The sequence below is a fragment of the Lepidochelys kempii genome, chromosome 4 (assembly GCF_965140265.1).
Source record: "Lepidochelys kempii isolate rLepKem1 chromosome 4, rLepKem1.hap2, whole genome shotgun sequence".
NCBI lineage: Eukaryota > Metazoa > Chordata > Testudines > Cheloniidae > Lepidochelys > Lepidochelys kempii.
In genome coordinates, this window is record NC_133259.1 from 116928294 (window position 1) to 116949854 (window position 21561).

The 21561-nt window shown below is 42.0% G+C and overlaps 1 protein-coding gene across 8 annotated transcripts in view; it reads left to right on the plus strand.

Moving 5' to 3' along the window:
• KIAA0232 (KIAA0232 ortholog) overlaps positions 1 to 21561 on the plus strand; it is a 103180-nt gene that overhangs the window by 6173 nt on the left and 75446 nt on the right. The window contains exons 2-3 of one of the 8 annotated variants that reach the window (XM_073342576.1): positions 307 to 407; positions 1462 to 1658. The exons of 5 other annotated variants lie outside the window; for them this stretch is intronic. In XM_073342576.1, coding sequence (XP_073198677.1) covers positions 1605 to 1658 — 54 coding nt within the window. In that variant the 5' untranslated portion in view covers positions 307 to 407; positions 1462 to 1604. Of the gene's footprint in view, positions 1 to 306; positions 408 to 1461; positions 1676 to 21561 lie in introns of those variants that run through there. 2 more of the 8 variants (XM_073342574.1, XM_073342575.1) reach the window with 2 other exon arrangements.

The following is a 21561-nucleotide window of genomic DNA, read 5'->3' on the forward strand; positions in this document are numbered from 1 at the left end:
AGTGTGGGTTGTGACCCAGTACTGGGTTGCGGCATATAAGGCGCTGGGCGCTCTGGTCAGCACCGTTGACTGGGACGTTAAAAGTCCCTTTGGTGGTGCTGCCCAGCTAAGGTAGGCTAGTGCCTACTTTTTCCAACACTGTGCTGTGCCGGAAGTGGCCAGCAGTGGGTCCGGCTTCTAGGCAAGGGGGCCATGGGGCTCCACGCGCTGCCCTTGCCCCCAGCACCAGCTCCGCACTCTCATTGGCCGATGGGAGGGAGGGGCAGTGCCTGCTGGTGAGAGTCGAGCTTGTGTGTCTCCATCTAGGAGCTGGACCTGCTGCTGGCCGCTTCCAGGGCGCGGTGCCAGGACAGGCGGGAAGCCTGCCTCTGCACCCTGGCTGCACTGCTGGCTGGGAACCGTCGGAGGTAAGTCTGTGCCCCATCCTTGCCACAGCCCTGAGCCCCCCCAAACCTGGAACCCCTTCCTGCACCCCAAACCCCTCATTCCCGGCCCCACCCCAGAGCCTGCACCCCCAGCCCAGAGCCCCCTTCCACACCCTGAACCCCTCATTCCTGGCCCCACCCCTCATCCCTCACCCTCAAACCCCTCATCCCCAGTTCCACTGGGTCACGGGCATCAACAATTTTCTTCAACTAGGTCACCAGAAAAAAAGTTTGGAAATCACTGCACTAGAAGCATCCCACCCAATTATGTACAGCCATAATTGGGTGTTAAATCTGAAAGGCTGCATGGTTGAGTGGAAGTATATCATTGCTAGCCCAAATAAATTTGTTTTAGAGTACTGAAAAAATTGTACCCTGTTCCTTGTGATTTATATAGTAGTGTACTGTAAAAATCTTTTATTGTAAACTTTTCTGGGTGACCTCATGATGCTGCTTGAGGATTTGGAGTTTGTCACCTAATTAGCTGAAAGTTGCTCTTGAATGACTTCCTGTTCCCCTTTTTTCTTCTCTGTCCAGTCTTCTGGAGTGGAGCAAGTTCATTTTGCTCCTTATTTGGTTGTAATATTAGACAGTATAAATAAGATTATAAAGTGCTTGATCTTATTGCAGCATGTCTAACTGCTTTGCTGAAAATTATACTGAGTTGTGTGGCTAACATGCGCCTGTTGGTCTACACTTCAAAAATTAGATAAACCTAGCTGTGGTGTTCAGGACTCTGAAAAATTTTGCACCCTGAGCCCTGTAGTTAGGTTGACCTAACCCCATAGGCAGATGCAGCTATGTGGACAGAATAATTCTTCAGTCAGCCTACCTACCGCCTCTCAGAGCGGTGGATTAATAACATTGACAGAAAAACCCCTTCCGTCAAAGTAGGAAGCATCTACAGCTATGGCGCCAGAGAAACACAGCTGAGTGCTATAGCTGTGGTGCTGTAGCATGGCCATACCTATGCTCTACTGCTGGTGAAGTTGCCTAGAGCAGTGGTCTCCAAACTTTTTGGCTCGCACACCCCCAGGGTGAAGACCAGAAGACCAGCCGCAGATGTGCCGCTGGAGGAAAACACCAGCTGTGGACGTGCAGAGCTGCCGCTGAAGAAACAAAACGGCTGAGTGCCATCCAGCAGTGCTCCTGTTGCTGCGCACCCCCTAAGATCATCTCATGCACCACCTGGGATCATCTTGCGCACCCCAGTTGGAAGACCACTGGCCAAAAGTATCCTGATCAACTGAGTTCAGTTAAATGATCATTTAAAGGGGCAGCATAATTATTTTAATGCATTGTCACTTGAAAATGTTAATTTCCAGTTCAATACTTGAGTGGAAGCCCTGCTTTTGTCAACTGTATATGGCAAGCAGGATAATCTTACAATAAGCTTGAGGGGGAATGTGTGGGCAGTGACTGCAACATAAGACCAGAGTTTGAACTCCAGCTCAAGGCTTATACCCCTTTCCGTCAACGCACAAAGTGTGCTAACCCAGGGTTTGGACCCAGGACCCCATGGGGGTGGATGGTCCAAGCCAGAGTCGAGATGGAACCCAGGGTTCAAGCCCTCTTGCTTGGAAGTATAGATGCAGTCCCACTGGATTCATGCTCTGGGAGTCTGCCAAAATTATTCCACAATCCCTCGGGCTGACTTTCTTTGTCCTCTGGACAGTCATGTTTTGTGGACAGTCAAATTTTTTTATGCCGTGCCTTGAAGAAAGGGCTAGAGTGGCCACATTTTGGGGGTTTCAGAGTAACAGCCGTGTTAGTCTGTATTCGCAAAAAGAAAAGGAGTACTTGTGGCACCTTAGAGACATGCTCAAATAAATTGGTTAGTCTCTAAGGTGCCACAAGTACTCCTTTTCTTTTTGCACATTTTGGGGAGGGCACAGGGAAGTCTGGGTTATGGGTGGTTGGACTTGGGCCTGCTTAATGCAGTGTAGATGCTAGAGCCCCAGACTGGGACCTGGGATTACAGATGAGTGTAGACGCTCAAGCCCTAGGTTAACGAACCCAGGGTCTGCTAACCCTGGGCTTATGTTGCAGTGTAGGTATGCCCAGAAAAACTTCAGAGTTCTAATTTTTAGTAACATGGTTCAGTAGCTGTGACTTACATACCTTATTTTAAGAACAGAAGTATTTTTCTTGAGGGATGTAGACCTGCCATTTTTGCCACTGTTGTCATCATTTGGTGAAGTGATATGTAAATGCTCAGCATGTTAATAAAATGCTAAGAATGCACAGTTAAAATACAATTGGCAATGGGAGAGACAAGGTGGATGAGGTAATATTTTATTAGATCTACTTTGGTTGATGGACGAGACAAACTTTTGAGTTTCACAGAGCTCTTCTTCAGGTCTGGAAAAAATAACCAGTATGTGTCAGCTAAAATCAAGGTGGGCTAGATTAAGGATAAGGGCTTGACAGATGTTACAAGAAACCACTTAAAATGAAGTGAGCAATTAATACTTTTATAGTCATAGGACAAAGAACGGTTAGTAGGTCATAAATTGTTGTAATGAGGCATATAACCCTCCCGTACTTTTGAGGCCATGATTTTTAGTCTTTCAGAGTTATGAATTTAAATTCCTAGGTTTGTCTTCTGAAGGTGGTGTGATGGTTTCCTTTTGAGGAAGAAGAGTGAAAGGTCAGATATGGAGTGACCACATTGTGAAGTGTTCTCCCATAGGTGATAGGATGTTTTTGTCTTGATCTTTTTTTTTTTTCTGATAGTTCATTCGAGAGCGTAGTGATTGTCTGTCTGATTTCACCCACATAGTTGTTGGGGCCTTTGACGCACTGGATGAGGTACACCACCTGTTAATAGGCTTGTGTAACACCCATGGATCTTGAAAGGTATGTTGTGGAGAGTGCTGACCATATTACTGGAGATATATCTGCAGGTTTTGCATCTGTTGTTCTGGCAGAATCTGGTGCCTCTTAGAGTTGATGTGTCCTGGTCTGTGGGGAGCTTGCTTCTGAGGATCATCTTGGTGGTGATGTGTGTTTTTTTTTTTTTTTTTTTTTGGGAGGGGAATGCTTGGGGGAAAAATGTTCAGAATGTAGTCCCTATCAAATATGAGTTGTAATTGTTTGATGATACCCCATCTGGGTTCCATTGTGGGGTGGTAGGTGACAATTAAGGGTGGATGGTCGCTGCTTTGTTTTTTGTTTTTTTTTCTTCCCTGCATTGAAGCATGTTCTCCTGGAGCATTTTATCCTGGAGCAGCCTATTCCATTATGCTATCTACTTCTCTGCTGGAGTGTCCTTGTTCAATGAAAGCAGTTTTAACTTTCTCCTCAGAGCATATTTTGTGATATCTGAATAGCTGGTTGTAGACAACAGATTTCTTCATGTCTGGGGTGGTTACTGGAACTGTGAAGGTAAGTGTGGTGGTCCGTGGGTTTCTTGTATATAGTTGTCTGTAGGGTTGCGTTGCTGAAGCTGATCCTGGCATCAGGGAAGTTGATGCTGATGTGGGAGTATTCTAGACAGAGTTTGATGGTGTTGGGTTGGCATTGCTCATATGCTCAGGGTGTAACTGATTGCCATATGTGGGGTCAGGAAAGACGCTCTCCTCCCCCCCCGCCCCAGTCATATTGGCAGTGACATTGGGCAGATTTCACCTTCCTTTGCAACACAGAGTGGGGACACTTACTGGGATTATCTGGGATATATCTCACTTAATTCCCTGCCTTTGTGGGTGGGAGAGGGGAGGCTCTGGGGTTGGTGCATCTCAGTGCCTCCTATTCCATCCCTGTGGCACATGATAGTTTAGTCTCCCATGGGCTGTAATACTTGGGTCCAACTGTGGTTGTTGGGTTTAGTGTATGGGGGCTGAGTGGTGTTGATGGCTTGTGACATAAGGAGGTCAGACTATATGAACTGGTGGTTCCTTCTGGCCTTAACCTCTGACTCTCTTTAGTTAAAAGTTAAGGTTTAGTTAAAAGTTAAGGTACACAGAAAAGTAAAAAGCTCACGTTCATGCACTCACTACATTGGTTTCTGAAGAGTGTGTGAACAGTTTGAATACTCCTCCAGTGTAACATTCTTTCAAATGTGGCTGTTGGAAACTGTGTTGCTTTGTGTACACAGGGCATCTAAATTATGTTGAGTTGGAACAGTGCTTAAGCAGAGGTCAAACGTGACACGGCCTTTCAAAGTGACATAATATAAACCAGAAAAGGGTACTCTTCTGGAATAAGTGTGTCTGCAGTGGAAGTTATCTGTGTAACACTAAGTGGTATAACTTAGGCCTTCTCTATACTGCTACTTTACAGCACTGCAACTTTCTCGCTCAGGGGTGTGAAAAAACATCCCCCTGAGCACTGCAAATTTCAGCATTGTAAAGTGGCAGTGTAGACAGTGCACCAGTGCTGAGAGCTACTACCCTTGTGAGGGTGGGGTTTTGTTTTTATTTTGTTTTTATTTTTATTTTTTACAGTGCTGTTGCCGCAACTACACAGGCAGCACTTTAACATTGCTGGTGAAGACATACCCTTATACTGGCATAGTTCTGCTGCTAATTTCCCTGTGTAGGGAAGCCCTGTGATTCCTCTCTTAAATGAGGAATGAAATAGATAACAATGTTGACATTTATATTATCATCACTGGACATCTGAGTTAACACTTAAATGATCTAACTAGGATGAATCAGGCAGTTCCCACCTTTCACAGCTGATCTCCAGACACTCAGGGCATGGCTACACTCTAAACTTCAAAGCACTGCCATGGGAGGACTCCCGCGGCAGCGCTTTGAAGTGCAAGTGTGATCATGCGCCAGTGCTGGGAGAGAGCTCTCCCAGCGCTCCTGGTACTCTACCTCCACGAGGGGATTAGCTTAGAGCGCTGGGAGCATGGCTCCCAGCCCTGGGGCACTGTTTACACTGGCATTTTACAGTGCTGTAACTTGCTGTGCTCAGGCGGGGGTGTGTTTTCACACCCCTGAGCGAGAAAGTTGCAGCGCTGTAAAGTGCCAGTGTAGCCATAGCCACATCTATTTAGGGGACACCATCATAGGGCCTAATCACATCATACACGCTATCAGAGGCTTGTTCACCTGCACATCTACCAATGTGATAAGTCGTCATGTGCCAGCAATGCCCCTCTGCCATGTACATTGGCCAAACTGGACAGTCTCTATGTAAAAAAAGAATAAATGGACACAAATCAGAATTATAGTCAAGTCAAGAATTATAACATTCAAAAACCAGTCGGAGAGCACTTCAGTCTCTTTGGTCACTCGATTACAGACCTAAAAGTGGCAATTCTTCAACAAAAACACTTCAAAAACAGACTCCAACGAGAGACTGCTGAATTGGAATTAATTTGCAAACTGGATACAATTAACTTAGGCCTGAATAAAGACTGGGAGTGGATGGGTCATTACACAAAGTAAAACTATTTCCCCATGTTTATTCTCCCCCCCTCCCCCACTGTTCCTCAGGCATTCTTGTCAACTGCTTGAAATGACCCACCTTGATTATCACTACAAAAGGTGTCCCCCCCCCCCCCCACTCCTGCTGGTAATAGCTCACTTTACCTGATCACTCTGGTTACAGTGTGTATGGTAACACCCATTGTTTCATGTTCTGTGTACATAAATCTCCCCACTGTATTTTCCACTGAATGCATCCGATGAAGTGAGCTGTAGCTCACGAAAGCTTATGCTCAAATAAATTTGTCAGTCTCTAAGGTGCCACAAGTACTCCTGTATTCGCAAAAAGAAAAGACTAACACGGCTGCTACTCTGAAACCTGCCATAGCCTCAGACTCACATAAAAAGATGCAAAAAGAAAAGGAGTACTTGTGGCACCTTAGAGACTAACCAATTTATTAGAGCATAAGCTTTCGTGAGCTGTAGCTCACGAAAGCTTATGCTCTAATAAATTGGTTAGTCTCTAAGGTGCCACAAGTACTCCTTTTCTTTTTGCGAATACAGACTAACATGGCTGTTACTCTGAAACCTATAAAAAGATGCCTATCAGTTACAGGTGGTTGACACTTAGGGCTAGTCGACACTGGCAACGCTAAAGCACTACTGTGACAGCGCTTTAACGTGGCTTGTGTGGTCGCGGCAGAGCGCTGGGGGAGAGTTCTCCCAGTGCTCTAAAAAACCACCTTCACAAGGGGCGTAGGTACCAGTGCTGGTGCACTGTCTACACTGGTGCTTTACAGCGCTGAAACTTGCACTCAGGGGCGTGTTGTTTTCACACCACTGAGCGAGAAAGTTGCGGCGCTGTAAATTGCCAGGGTAGACAGGTCCTTAAATTCCACCTCTCTTCCTCCTATCCCCACCAGTTGTAACAACTAGAGCCTTTTTTTTTTTTTTAAAAGCTGAGATTCTGGAAAACAAGTTAGCAGCAGTTTGAGACAGATGGCAGTATGTTGTAACGGTCAGGGATTTGGAGCAATCAAATTTTTGAATTGCTCCGCTCCAGCACTGGCACCAACAGTGACTGCTCCAGCTCCACTCCGACTCCGTGCTACGACTCAAATTAATTTTTAACTAAATAAAAAAGTGCATACTGTAATTTTAAAGAAAAAATTATTTTTATTCAGACTTTTAAAACAATTTAAATGTCATCAATGATACAAACTAGTCATTCATAATTCATTCTGTAAAAAATTATTGCAGCAATCAAGTAGTCTTCCATTGTCTGCTGCAAATAATTTAAAATTAACTTTAAAGCCAAAAAAAGTCGCTCTACACTAGTTTGAGTTGTTGGCATGCTCAAAGCAATTCTACAGGCAGCCTGAATGTGGTGTGGGTAGCTGTGAATGGCCTCAAAAACAGACTTAACTTTTAGCCTACCAATAGACTCCATTGCCTCACAATCTTCCCAAAAGTTTCTCTCAAATTAATGCTTCATTACAATTACGAATCGCAGAAACTTGCCGGCGTCTGTCTTGTTTATCCAATTCCTTTTTGAGGGCGTCATCTTCTGAAGAATTGATGCTTGAATTATCTCCATTTCTCTGTGATGGTTGAAGACGTCTCAGGGATGAATGCTCGAACAAGTTCAGAGTGGAGGCGGAAGTTTGAGAACAGCTTGCTATTTCTGAAGGATGTGAACTTTCAGAAACAGCAAATTCGATTGTTGATGTCTACTTTTGTTGTGTTTCATTTTCTTCAACCTCTTTCGCTGAGTTCAGACGTAGCAACAGACTTTGTTTTTCGAGTCGTCATGCAATATCAAGGAGCTCTTCCTTTTCCTTTGGTATTTCCCTTGAGGTGAGAAGAATCCGATACCATGGGTCAACATAAACTCCAGCAAGGAAATTAATACTGTCAAAAAGCTTCTCTTCGCGTTTCTGCATGGAGGTTAGAATTCCTTCTGCAATATGTCCACCATTTTCTTGCAAGAATTTTGACAGTTTTCGCCATTCCTTCATTAAAACTCCTGGGGTTACATCTACAGCTTGAAGATTCACGGTTGTTTGGTTTGGCTTTGCCAGGAAGTCTTGCAGGTTCTTCACTTCGTCCCATTCAGCTTTTGTTAACTTGAGTTCTCTTGTTCCAGCAGCAGCCACTTGTTCACAGTAAGATTGAAAAATGGGAAGCCGATTAGTCATCGCAAATGTTGAACCCCAGCAAGTTACAGTATCCAGTGATTGAGTTACCCCATGTAGATCAAGCAGAACACTTCAAATACTTGGGGTTCATAGTTTGACAATGACTTGTCAAATTTTTGCCAGAAATTTCTTTGTATGTTCTTTGTTCAGTCCATCCCAGATCACACGCTTCAGCTGGCAAATACCACACCTGCTCAGTTGGACTTCTGAGTTGTCATGAAGCCATGTTGGAAGTATGATGCTCGGGTCATTAACCCATTGCACAGCAGCATCCATGTGGAGTTCAAATTCATCCATTCCTTTAGTTCCTTCATCAGGCAAAATAGCTTCAGTTCTGTCCACATCCCTGTTCTTAGAGGTAGAAATGGTTTCATTGTCCTTGTTGAAATTTGACGGCACATGTCCTGTTTGCTGCATTGTCAACACAGATGCTCAGCACTTGCATTTCACTGATCCCAAATTTTTCTAAAATAGCTTTTACTTGACTTTTCATGTACAAAGAATTGAGACACCCTTCAGTGTTGTTTATGTCCAGGGTTTTTACCACAGCTTTATCTTTTCCTTCTTCGTAGTACTGAGCATTAATTGCAAGGAAATTTCCGTTTCCATGGGTTGCCACGTGCATTTTCAGGTAGCACAGTTTTTTGCTCCAAAGCTTTCTTGAGCTCTTCGTGACCAGACTCAGCTGTGCTGACATCTAAATGATGAACCGCATCGTGCCCTGTCGAAACGCCAAGCTTCCTACCCATTTCACCTGCAGTTTTTTAGAATCCTTTGTTCTTTAGCCTGAAGGTAGTGAGTGGTGTTGAACTCAAGCAAACCATTTCCATCAGCCCTTCACGGAAAGTATTGGCATCCATGGTGATTGTAACCTTTGAGGACTTCAAATACGAGTCAAGTTTTGTTTGCTCAATTTTGGGTTTCTTTTCAGATGAAGCTCAGCAAAAAAATCTTTTCTCCAGGAGTTTTCAAAGAGCCAGATGAATGTCGTTTAGCCACGTCAGCTTTCTTCTTTGCCTTATCTTCCTGGTCCTTTTCTGTAATCAGAGCCGCATAGTTTTCAGGATGGTTACGTTTTACATGCTGCCAGAAGTTGAAACTTTTCACGGCACTTGCTTCACTTGTCTTGAAGCTATATGGTTTGAGCTTGCCATTCACTTCCTTTTCCACCTTGCACATTGCCAATTTCTTCTTTGCTTTTCCCAAAAGACCAAATTTGGGCTTTTCAAATTCAAAAGTAAAGACTTCGTTGAGATCCTTTTCCATAAATCGTCTGTCAATCATGGGGGGCAGATTTGATTTTTTTTTTTTTTTTTTTTGAAGCCATGGCCAAATCTTCTTGTGCTGCTACCGCATCCAAATGTTTCTTGTTATGATCTTCAAAAAGCAATGAACAAAAGCATTACGTTATATATTTTTTTTTAAAAAATGTACCTGCTTGTGATATCTTAACCAATTAATTTTATTTTATTATAATTTATTTTGGATTTTCTGGACAAAAATGGTCACATTTTCTTTTTACACAAAATTATTATTGAAGTATATTTAATATTTTAACATGTTTCTTGCAGTTTTAATGAAGTAAAAAGGATTTTTAATATACATTTTTATTTATAAATTACAAATTAGTTTTTCTTATGAAATTTTGCAGTAAAAATATTTGAAATTTTCAAGGTTTTTAATTAATATCTCAAAAACACTTTAATATAGATATATCAATGAAATTTGGTATGTGCCATAGCGTTAGTACAAGCTATTGCTGTTCTACAACATTAATTGTTGGGTAGTAACGAGGCTACACGTTACAAGGTTGAAAATAAACTTTAACAAGAAAGCGGATTCAAATTGCAAGCACAGTCCTCTTAGTAAAGAGAGCAAATTTTCGGAAATTTTTTTTTTTCCTTCATCAGGCTGGAAACATTATACAAGATGATAGAGCAAATAACAGGTTCTATCATCTTGTATAATGTGTCCAGCCTGATGAAGGAAAAAAAAAATTTCCGAAAATTTGCTCTCTTTACTAAGAGGACTGTGCTTGCAATTTGAATCCGCTTTCTTGTTAAAGTTTATTTCTAGCATTCTGTCATACATCATTCAAATAAAAATTATTTAAAGTACAGGCGTCGTGAACTGGGGGGACTGGACCAATTTTCTTTAATATTTTTTAAATCTTTGACTGTTTAACAGATACGACCCTGAAATATGATTTAATGCTAAAACATGCATTAAAATGGTAATCTTAATTTATTTTGTATAATAGTTTCAAAAAAACTGTTTAAAAATTTTAATCTGCTTAGATGCTTAGAATGATACAATTTTACTTATTACTTTTTCAACTTTGGAACCATAAATTTTAAACGTAATAAATTAATAATTTTTGGTTATTTATTATTATGGAACATATTACCGCTTGTAGCCGGGGCAGTCGACAACCAGCCTTTCTTGAAATATGAAATAAAAATGACCCAACTGCCAGTTCGGGACGCCTATGGTTTAAATAATTTCGGATAATGTAATATGGTAGCACGTACTAACGCTAAGACACAAACAGACATAATTTCATTACTTTATATTATAGCGTTTTTGAGAGATTAATCAGAAATTGACTTTTCATCACCTCCTTGAGGGGACTGTAGCTCCCTTAGGAAGAATTTTAGGACATGTTCACAGAAACGTTTTTTCTTCAGATGACCTAACGATTCACCCCCAAAGTTGTGTTGGACATTTTCCAGTCACTCTGGATATATCACAAAAATCACTCCTAATTTATGCAAAAATGTTTACTGTATATTTATATGCTTGCTGCACTCGACTTTTCAGTAAATTTAAAATTATAAACAATGCTACCAAAAGACTGTTGAACAGATGACATACGTAAGTCCGCCAGAGTGATATGGGAGCATGTACAAATGAACAAATGTACCGGTAACAGGAGCCTAAGTGGTTAATATCTCTTGCGATATCTTAATATATCAATAAACCATTATTTTTTTTGCAATATATACCTGTTTGTGATATCTTAAATGTTGCATCTTGCGTCACACTTTTCCATAATTGCAGCACTCGGCGCGTTTTGTTGATCAACCCTTACAAAAGAAGTATCAACACATACTTATCTAACTCATTTACGCAAGTACGTACTCGCCTAACCTTTGCACAAGGGTGGGAGCAGTCTGAAGTGTTGCTGGATGTCGGATGATTATCTGATTCTTTAATAAAACATATCTCCAAAAAACTTTGTAATTTTCTATCTGTACATTAAATCTTGATTTTGGCCAAAGTGAGAATAACTGTGACATATTACATAAAGTAGATGTTAGTGTCAATTGTTATACAGTCAAACTTTTTGGCACCTTTAGGACTTTTTGTTGCTAAATATCATTCATTTTGGATTGAAAATGGAAAAAAAAAAAACTGGAGCAGTCAAGATTTTCTGTGCTCCAGCTCCAGGGAAAAACGTGCAGCTCCGCACTCCACTCCAAAGCCCTGGTAACAGTGTACCAACTCAATCCAAGCCTTTCCACAAAGAACTGTCAGAGCTTACTCTTTGCTCAAATATTTCTTTACTTGAAGTCCTGAAAACTAATTGCCAGACATCTGGCCATGTTCAGTATCCTGACAAAAGAAGAAAGGAGATCAGGAGAATATGTATCCTGGACTTCAGAAAAGCAGACTTTGACTCCCTCAGGGAAATGATGGGCAGAATCTGCTGGGAGGCTAATATGAAGGGGAAAGGAGTCCAGGAGAGCTGGCTGTATTTTAAAGGAGTCTTATTGGGGGCTCAGGAACAAACCATCCCGATGTGCAGAAAGAATAGCAAATATGGCAGGCAACCAGCTTGGCTTAACAGAGAAATCTTCAGTGAGCTTAAACGCAAAAAGGAAGCTTACTAGAAGTGAAAACTTGGACACGTGACTAGGGAGGAGTATAATAAATTTGCTCGAGCATGAAGGGGTGCAATCAGGAAGGCCAAAGCGCAGTTGGAGTTGCAGCTTGCAAGAGATGTGAAGGGTAACAAGAACGGTTTCTACAGGAATGTTAGCAGCAAGAAGGTGGCCAGGGAAAGTGTGGGACCCTTACTGAATGGGGGAGGCAACCTAGTGACAGATCTGAAAAACTGAAGTACTCTAGGCTTTTTTTTGCCGTGGTCTTCACAGACAAAGTCAGTTCCCAGACTGCTGCACTGGGCAGCACAATATGGGGAGGGGGTGAGCAGCCTTCAGTGGTGAAAGAACAGGTTAAGGACTATTTAGAAAAGCTGGACATGCACAAGTCCATGAGGCCAGATGCAATGCATCCGAGCGTGCTGAGGGAGTTGGCTTATGTGATTGGAGAACTGTTCACCATTATCTTTGAAAACTCATGGCGATTGAAAGAGGTCCCGGACAATTGGAAAAAGGCAAATACCGTGCCCATCTTCAAAAAAAGGGAAGAAGGAGAATCCAGGGAACTACAGACTGGTCAGCCTTACCTCAGTCTTCAGAAAAATCATGGAGCGGGTCCTCAGAAATCCATTCTGAAGCACTTGGAGGAGAGGAAGGTGATCAGGAACAGTCAAAATGGATTTACCAAGGGCAAGTCATGCCTGACCAACCTGATTGCTTTCTATGATGTGATAACTGGCTCTGTGGATATGGGGAAAGCAGTGGAGGTGATATACCTTGACTTTAGCAAAGCTTTTGATACAGTCTCCCACAATATTCTTGGCAGCAAGTTAGAGGTGTGGATTAGATGAATGGACTATAAGGTGGATAGACAGCTGGCTCGATAGTCTGGCTCAACGGGTAGTGATCAACGGCTTAATGTCTAGATGGCAGCTAGTATCAAGCAGAGTGCCTCAGGGGTCAGTCCTGGGGCTGATTTTTGTTCAACATCTTCATTAATGATCTGGATGATGGGATGGATTGCACCCTCAGCAAGTTTGCAGTTAACACTAAAATGGGGAGAGAGGTTGATATGCTGGAGGGTAGGGATAGGGTCCAGAGTGACCTAGACAAATTGGAGGATTGGGCCAAAAGAAATCTGATGAGGTTCAACAAGGACAAGTACAGAGAGAGTCCTGCACTTTGGATGGAAGAATCCCATGCACTGCTACAGGCTGGGGACTGACTGGCTAACCGACAGCTCTGCAGAAAAGGACAAGGGGATTACAGATGACAGAACAAGAAGCAATGATCTCAAGTTGCAGTGGGAGAGGTCTAGGTTGGATATTAGGAATAACTATTTCACTAGGAGGGGGTGAAGCACTGGAATGGGTTATCTAAGGAGGTGGTGGAATCTCCATCCTTAGAAGTTTTTAAGGCCCGGCTTGACAAAGCCCTGGCTGGGCTTGGTCCTGCTTTGAGCATGGGGTTGGACTGGATGACCTCCTGAGGTCTCTTCCAACCCTAATCTTCTATGACTCTGATCTCAGGAGGCCATAAAGTGGCAGTTTGTGTGTGTATGTAAGGGGAGTCAGAGAACGAGACGTTATTAGTGGAATACGTGCTGGAAATCTGTGAGAGACACATTCCCTTCCTCCTTTTATGGAAGTAAAAGACTGCTTGAAGGTCTCTGGTTGACTGACTTACTTCTGGATCAGAATTACAAAGGTGTACAGATGGGACTGAGGGCTTATCTACACAGTCCTGCAGTCTGGACTACGGGGCTGTGAGTTGTTTGCAATAAGCACTGAAGTGTTGCACTGTAACTGCCCTTTGTAGACTCTGCTAGCATGAACTAAAGATATCTAATTCACATTAATGTAGTCTTGTTTGAAATGGGACTACATTAATGCAAACTAGATAACTTTTTAGTTTGTGCTAGCAGGGGCTATACAGGCAGTTACAGCACAATACTTTAGTGCGTGCAGCAGTTGACATCCTCGTAATCTGCACTGTGGGGTCAGATAGACAAGCCCTAAGTGTTCATGAGAATGTGGACATGCAGTATTTATTTGTGACAGGATGGGAAAAGTGGAGATTGTTTTAGCCTGTGTGAACATCTGATTCCTACACTCAGCTCTTATCCTGATGTTCTCAGGGTGCAAATTATGGAAAAGTGGGGAAATTGCCTTGGGGAAGCTGGCAGTGCTGGATAGTTATCGGGCAGTTGGGAAGTCCATGACTGGTGAAAATATGTTGAAAATGTGTCTAGCAGTACGTGCGGGGTGTTTGAAGAAGGTGACAAATATGCCTGCAATAACTGAGGGATATGAAAAATTGGGCCTCTCAAACTGTGCAGGAGCTATTGTTTGAGCCAATCTGTGCCTGCCCTATCAAGCTTAACAGAGAAGGCTAGTACTCTCTCTGATAATGAAGCCCTTAAAGGGTAGTTGTCTGTCTGATTCCTAGGTTTCCACATGATATAAATATATTAAAAACTCAACATTTCAGACATGGACAGAATAAAAAACTCTTCCCACTGCAGTGTGTTGATATTAATGGTGTGTGTATCCTCTCAGTAATCTTTTGTGAAACCACTGCTTTCCTGGCTCATGAAACTGGATCCTGACTGTGCAGACCTTGATAGATGATAGTTCAGCAACAGACTGAGCAGATGCAGTGTCATTGTGGAGTATGTATTTAGACAACTTAAAGCAAGCTGAAGTAGCCTGCTGATGATGTGGTATTGCAGTGAGCAATATGGGTATCATATCTTCCTCTTGTATTCTACACAACATTTGTGAAAGCAAGGGTTAGATATCTAAGAGAGGCAGTGTTGTGTAGTAGATGGATCATTGGACTGGGACTCAGGACACTTGTTTTTGTTCTGTCTCAGCTCCTGGCCCGCTGGGAGTCACGTTACCCATCTGTGTCTGTTTTCCCCATCTGTAAAATGGGGAGAATAATGCTTACCTGCTTTGTGAAGTCTACTTTCATCAGATCTACTGATTAATATCACTCTATTGGGGGGAGGGATAGCTCACTGGTTTGAGCATTGGCCTGCTAAACCCAGGGTTGTGAGTTCAATCCTTGAGGGGACCATTTAGGGATCAGGGCAAAAATTGGGGATTGGTCCTGCTTTGAGCAGCGGGTTGGACTAGATGACCTCCTGAGGTCCCTTCCAACCCTGATATTCTATGATTCTATAAGAGCAAGGTATTAAGAGACACATGTTCTGTGAAGTGTTTGATCCCTTCAGTCCAGTAAGTAGCTGGATAGTAAAACAGTGGTACCAGAAGCTGACTGTTGTGAATGCAGTCCACATCAGGTATGCTTTGATCTTATATTGTGCATGTGCAGGGTTCTAAGGCCTCAGAATTGTATAGACCTAATAATTGCTTTTCCAAATTTCATCTCTGTGCTCCCATTTCATCTATCATCTCTGTGCTTTCTCCCATGTCTCCTCTTATGCAAGGGAGGAGCTTCCTACAAAAATCCATGAAGCCACTACATTATCCCCCTTCAGATCTCGCTCTCAAACTCACCTCTGTTACAGTGCCTACAAAGCAAATTACAATGGCTAAGCAGTGAATGTTCTGTGACTGCTACTACTTACACCAATCATAATAGTTTTGCAGGTGCTTTGTGCTCTCTGTATCTATTCCTGTCTGTCATTTCTTGTCTTGTACAAAGATTGTAAGCTGTCTGGGTAGGTCTTCACTGAAAGAGAGTGGTGGGTGGGGGTGTGTGTGTTCATAGATAGTAAGGTCAGAAGGGACCATTATGATCATCTAGTCTGACCTCCTGCACAACACAGGCCACAGAATCTCACCCACCCACTCCTGTGATAAACCTCTCATCTATGTCTGAGCTATTGAAGTCCTCAAATCATGATTTAAAGACTTCAAGGAGCAGAGAATCCTCCAGCAAGCGACTCGGGCCCCATGCAACAGAGGAAGTTCTTACCTCTGGTTAGCTACCCCAAGTTTATAGATTCAAAGGCCAGAAGGGCCTATCTGCTAGACCATCTAGTTTGATCTAGAGCATATATTTTAGAAAAACTTCAATCTTGATTTTAAAGTTGACCTTGCTGGAAAATCTACCACAATCTTTAGTAAATTCCAGTGGCTAATTATACTCACTTCAAAATGTACACCCCAGTGCTAGCCTGAATTTGTCTACCTTCAACTTCCAGCCATTGGATTTTGTGACACACTCTTCAACCTAGCAGACAAAAGGTATCTTTGTTAAACTAAACAAATTGAGCTCCTTGAATCTGTCACTATAAGGCATGTTTTCTGATGCTTTAATCCTTGTCAGGCCTCTTTTCTGAACACTTTTTTTGATTTATCAACATCCTACTTGAAAGGATTGAAAACCAACTATCTCAGGTTAAAATAGCAGTGAAGACATAGCAACTTGTTTTTTAGCTTAGGTTAGCTGATCAAGTTAGAGCCAGAGGTTGAACTCAAGCTGTTAAGCAGAATCTCTGTATTTTCACTGCTATTTTAGCCCAAGTTAAGAGTTAAAACACTTTTTTTTTTTTTAAACTTTGGTATAGACATATACTTCGAGATATTGCACACTGTTTTGTTTATGTGCACAAATGGGGCCCTGAAGCCTGTAGGTGCTATTGCAGTGCAAATAATTATAACACTTTAAGTTATAAACGCATCGTTCCTCTGCAATAAATAACTAGTGCAAAACCCTCCACATAAAGAATATGGTTCTGGACTTAGGAAACAAATGATATTGGATTCCAGTTCCTTACTCTGCTCACTGGCAGTGGTGGAGTGTAATGAGAATTCACGAGGCTAAGCAGATAATGATAGTACAGACCAATAAGAGCATTTTGTAGAGGACTTAGTACATGTCAAAAATGTACAGCCCTATGGATGGGCTAACAGTGCAGATTGCCTTTGACTCTGCATGTTTACCCTCATAGTTATGTTGGAACTTTCTATTGCAGCTGCATTTCTGTATTGTAATGGATAATCTCTATCTTAGATTCTGTGTCCTATTGCCTAAATATGTTTTATGTTGTCGTCTTCCCCCCGCCCCCGGGTTGGTTGTCCATAGACTTCAAAAATTTTCAGTCTCTTTCATGCCTTTCTGAAAGTAGAATAACTCACCTTCTTGTTTGAGATTGGTCAGGTGCTTTGCTCTTCTGTGTGACTGTAATGGTATGGCAATACTTCTGGTTGAAGCCTTGTTGCAGAAGTGGCCTTTGAAATGAGTAATAGGGCAAGGCTTGTTTATGGTGTAAGCATTATTATAATTATTTGTATTACAGTAGTGCTTAGGTACGCAATCCTGGATCAGGACCCTGTTGTGCTAAGCACTGTACAAACACAACAAAAAACTGCCCTTAAATCAAAGACTACAAAGTCACGTGGGAGATTAGGCTGTACCAAGGAATGCAACAAAAGTAACAATTTGTGTATTTCTGAATTCTTGTGCCTTTATTACAAGGCATTCTAACCTGGAAATTGAAATAGTAAGGACATAGATTTCAGTCCATGTGGTTAGGGTGGGCAACGGCAGAGTTTCTCATTACATTTTTGGAAAGATTATCTTCTTCCCAACAAAAGTGAAATCTGTGTATATGCTCATACAAGTATGTGTCTTGTGAAAGTCTTGCAGACTATAGAATACACAGAACAGTATTTTGTAACCAGGTTACCATACGGTGGACAATTAATTTTCTGTGCCGCCTTTTGGTTAAAAATGTTACTGGCTTGGGGGGGGGGGAGAGGGGGAGATAATGGGGGAGTTCATTTTTTTTTCACTTTGCCCTTCCATAAATTGTGTATTATATAACTACTGTAAATACAAAATTATGTGAATACCCAGTCTGTACAAAAAACATGTTCATATTATCATTACCCTTTCCTACCTTTCTCTTCTCCCATCACTGTCTGTTTTACACCCATCTTGTGTCATGTCTTAAAGTAGGACTAAGTTCATTGGAGCAGGAAGTTTTAGTTAAATAACCAATTCTTTACAGTACCTAACCCTCTGGGTGCCTGACATTTTTGCAGGTCTCTTGATGCTTGTGAAATGCGAGTAATAAGACTGTTTTAGATGTTGTTTGTCTGTATCTGCTTTGTTTGCTTCCCCATGACAAGACGTATTTCTGTATTGAGAAAAAGATGTGGAGAAAGGAACAGTTAAAGACATGGAAAGCCCTGCCCCAGCTTGCACTTTTAGCTAGTCTGCTTTGCTTGTTGATAGTTTGAATATAAATACATACTCCTAGCACTTCTGCAGTGAGCACATATTGAGGACAGTGCTTCAGTTAAGAGTGCAGTGATTATAACTTTTCTACTGTAATCTACCCATGCTAGTATCTAGATAACTGTTTGAAACGCCCATAGCTACAACTGCCACTCTACCGCAAAGCAGGATGGCCTTTTTGTCTATTTTAGGTACTTCCAAGGTCCCAATTACCATAGTATTTGAATATCTCACAGTCTTCAATGTATTGATCCCCACAACACTACTAAAGTAGGGAGTTTACTGTTTTTCCCATTTTATAGCTGCTAAACTGAAGTGCAGAGAGACTTTGCCCCAGGCCACAGAGGAATGTCATTGATGGAGCAGGGAATAGCCAACTCCCAGGCTAATGCTACTGGATCATCCTTCCTCTCTTCTACTAGGGAAACTTTAATGTGCCCTAAAGATGTCTCCCTCCAATTGCTAATGAAAATGCAGTAGGCTCAGTTTGTCTGGTATATACAGAGTAACAAACAGTAGAAGATGGTACCTGTGTATCCTGGGACACAGAAAATGTGATGATATATTAATGTACTATTTGAGAAATGAGAAATAAGAAAAGGAGTACTTGTGGCACCTTAGAGACTAACCAATTTATTAGAGCATAAGCTTTCGTGAGCTACAGCTCACTTCATCAGATGCATCTGATGAAGTGAGCTGTAGCTCACGAAAGCTTATGCTCTAATAAATTGGTTAGTCTCTAAGGTGCCACAAGTCCTCCTTTTCTTTTTGCGAATACAGACTAACACGGCTGTTACTCTGAAACCTGTTATTTGAGAAATAGTGTATGATCAAGTGTTATAAATATAAAGGGAAGCACCTTTCTATATACAGTGCTATAAAATCCCTCCTGACCAGAGGCAACATCCTGTTACCCTGTGAAGGGTTAAGAAGTTAAGCTAACCTGGCTGGCACCTGACCCAAAGGACCAATAAGGGGACAAGATACTTTCAAATCTTGGGGGAAAGAAGGCTTTTATTTTGTGCTCTTAGTTTAAGTGGTTGATCTCTCTTGGGACTGAGAGAGGCCTGACAGAAATCCATCTTCTCCAACCCATCCTAATCCAAGCTTCCAATACTGCAACCAGTATAGGTAAGACAGGCAAGGCGATTAGTTTCTTTTGTTTTATGTGAATTTTCCCTGTGTTAAGAGGGAGGTTTATTCCTGTTTTCTGTAACTTTAAGGTTTTGCCCAGAGGGGGATCCTCTGTGTTTTGAATCTGAATACCCTGTAAAGTATTTTCCATCGTGATTTTACAGAGATGATTTTTACTTTTTTTTTTTTTTTTTTTTTTTTAAATATCATTCTTTTAAGAACCTGACTGATTTTTTCCATTGTTCCAAGGTCCAGGGGTTTGGGTCTTTGATTTTTTGTAACAAATTGGTTAGGATATTATTCTCCAGCCTCCTCAGGAAAGGGGGTGTGTAGGGCTTGGGGGTGGAAATATTTTGGGGGAAGACATGTCCAAGTGGTCTCTCTCCCCATTTATTTAAAACGCTTGGTGGTGGCAGCATACTGTTCAAGGACAAGGCAAAGTTTGTACCTTGGGGAATTTTTGAACGTAAACTGGTAAGAATAAGCTTAGGGGGTCTTTCATGCGGGTCCCCACATCTGTACCCTAGAGTTCAGAGTGGGGGAAGGAACCCAGACATCACGTAATTAAAGTCTCTTGTAATGCATACACACAAGGGACTGAGTGAAGATTATGTGTGCAGCCTTAATTTGACATTTTCTGATATTGCTTAACTATGCAATCTTAAAGTTCTCAAAGTCCATCTTTTACATGGAATTTTGTAAATTTATTGTATATTATACTTGTGGATGTTATTTAGAATTGTCCTTAACAATGGTACTTTTTTCAAAGGGGAAAAGGCAAAGCACCACAAAGGAAAAAAGGAACCAGAAAATTGAATAAACAAGTATTGCCACACTATAAAAACTTCACAGAAATTCTTTGTTTGAGAAGGGTGACCTAACTTAATCTTGTTTCCACTAGTCATGAGTAAGGCTGTGAGTCTGTCATGGAAGTCACAGATTCTGTGACTTTCATGAGTAAGGCTGTGAGTCTGTCATGGAAGTCACAGATTCTGTGACTTTCCATGACCACTGTGACTTCTGCAGTGTTTGGTGTGGCTGGCTCAGGGGCCACCCGAGTAGGTTGGGCAGCCCCTGGACCAGTGGCACCAGCCACTGCTGGGACAGTCTCGGGTCACCTTCTTTCCCCCCTCCCCAGCAGCAGCAGGAGTTTGGGTGCATGTGGGAGGGGGGGCTCAGGGCTGGGGGTTGAGGCATGGCAGGGAGTGAGGGCTATGGGCAGCACTTACCTTGGGGGACTCCCTGGAAGTGGTGACATGTCCCTCCGTCAGCTCCTAGCTCCAGCCAGTGGGAGCTGTGCGCAGAGATAAGAACTGAGGGAGGAACATGTCACAGCTTCTGGGGAACTGTGTAGAGCCGAGTAGGGAGCCTGCCAGCCAGCCCCCCATCCCCTCAGCACCAGCATCCCCCTCTACTGGCAGTGCCCCCTAGGCCTCCCCCTCCCCAAGATTTAGTCAGGGGTATATAGTACAAGTCCTGGACAGGTCACAGGCTGTGAACTTTTGTTTACTGCTCATGACTTTTTACTAAAAATAACCGTGACTAAAACATAGCCTTAATCATGAGTAATATGCCAACTGTTATCAGAGGTGGTTAATTTGATCCCTTCAGACCATACTGCAGTCTCTCCCTTTTGGGGTGTCTTAAGCCATGTCAACACAGGGGGGAGGGAGGTATTTTTTAGTGCAGTAGCTAATGCATGTCAATCCTAGTGTAGTCAAGACAGATTTTGTAGTTTTCACATGTATTAAAAATTCAACTTGTCTACATTAGAATACACAGTAGCTAACATGTTAACTGTGATAAAATGTCTTTTTCCTAGTGAAGATGAAGCTTTTGATACCAACGCTTCTCCCTCTAGACTGGCTGATATGTCCCTTCTAAAATCTTTTTTCCACATTTGCCAGTGTTGCTCTTCTCTAAGTCATGTCAGTGACTTCTTATTGCCTTACATATCAAACTGTAACTGCTGGGGGGAACTGGATTTTTTTGTTTTGCAGAGAATTTTGGAACTTCAAAGTTGCTTTGAAATTTCCTGCAAAAAGAAGTCCCAAAATAATGTTGCAGGTTGATTAGAAATGTTTCATTTTGATGAGATTGAAACATTTTGTTTCAATTTTGACTTTCTTTCATTATGTAATATAAAATTTAAAAATTGGAATGAAGTCCTTTTGGAATGGAAAATCAAAACATTTCATTCTGAAAAGGAAAAAATTGAACGTTTCAACCTTGTTGAAATGTTTTTCTAGTTTTTCTTGTTACATGAATTTTCATCAAAAGTGACAGCGCTTCTGCAAAATGTTTTGCTTTCTATGAATTGTCA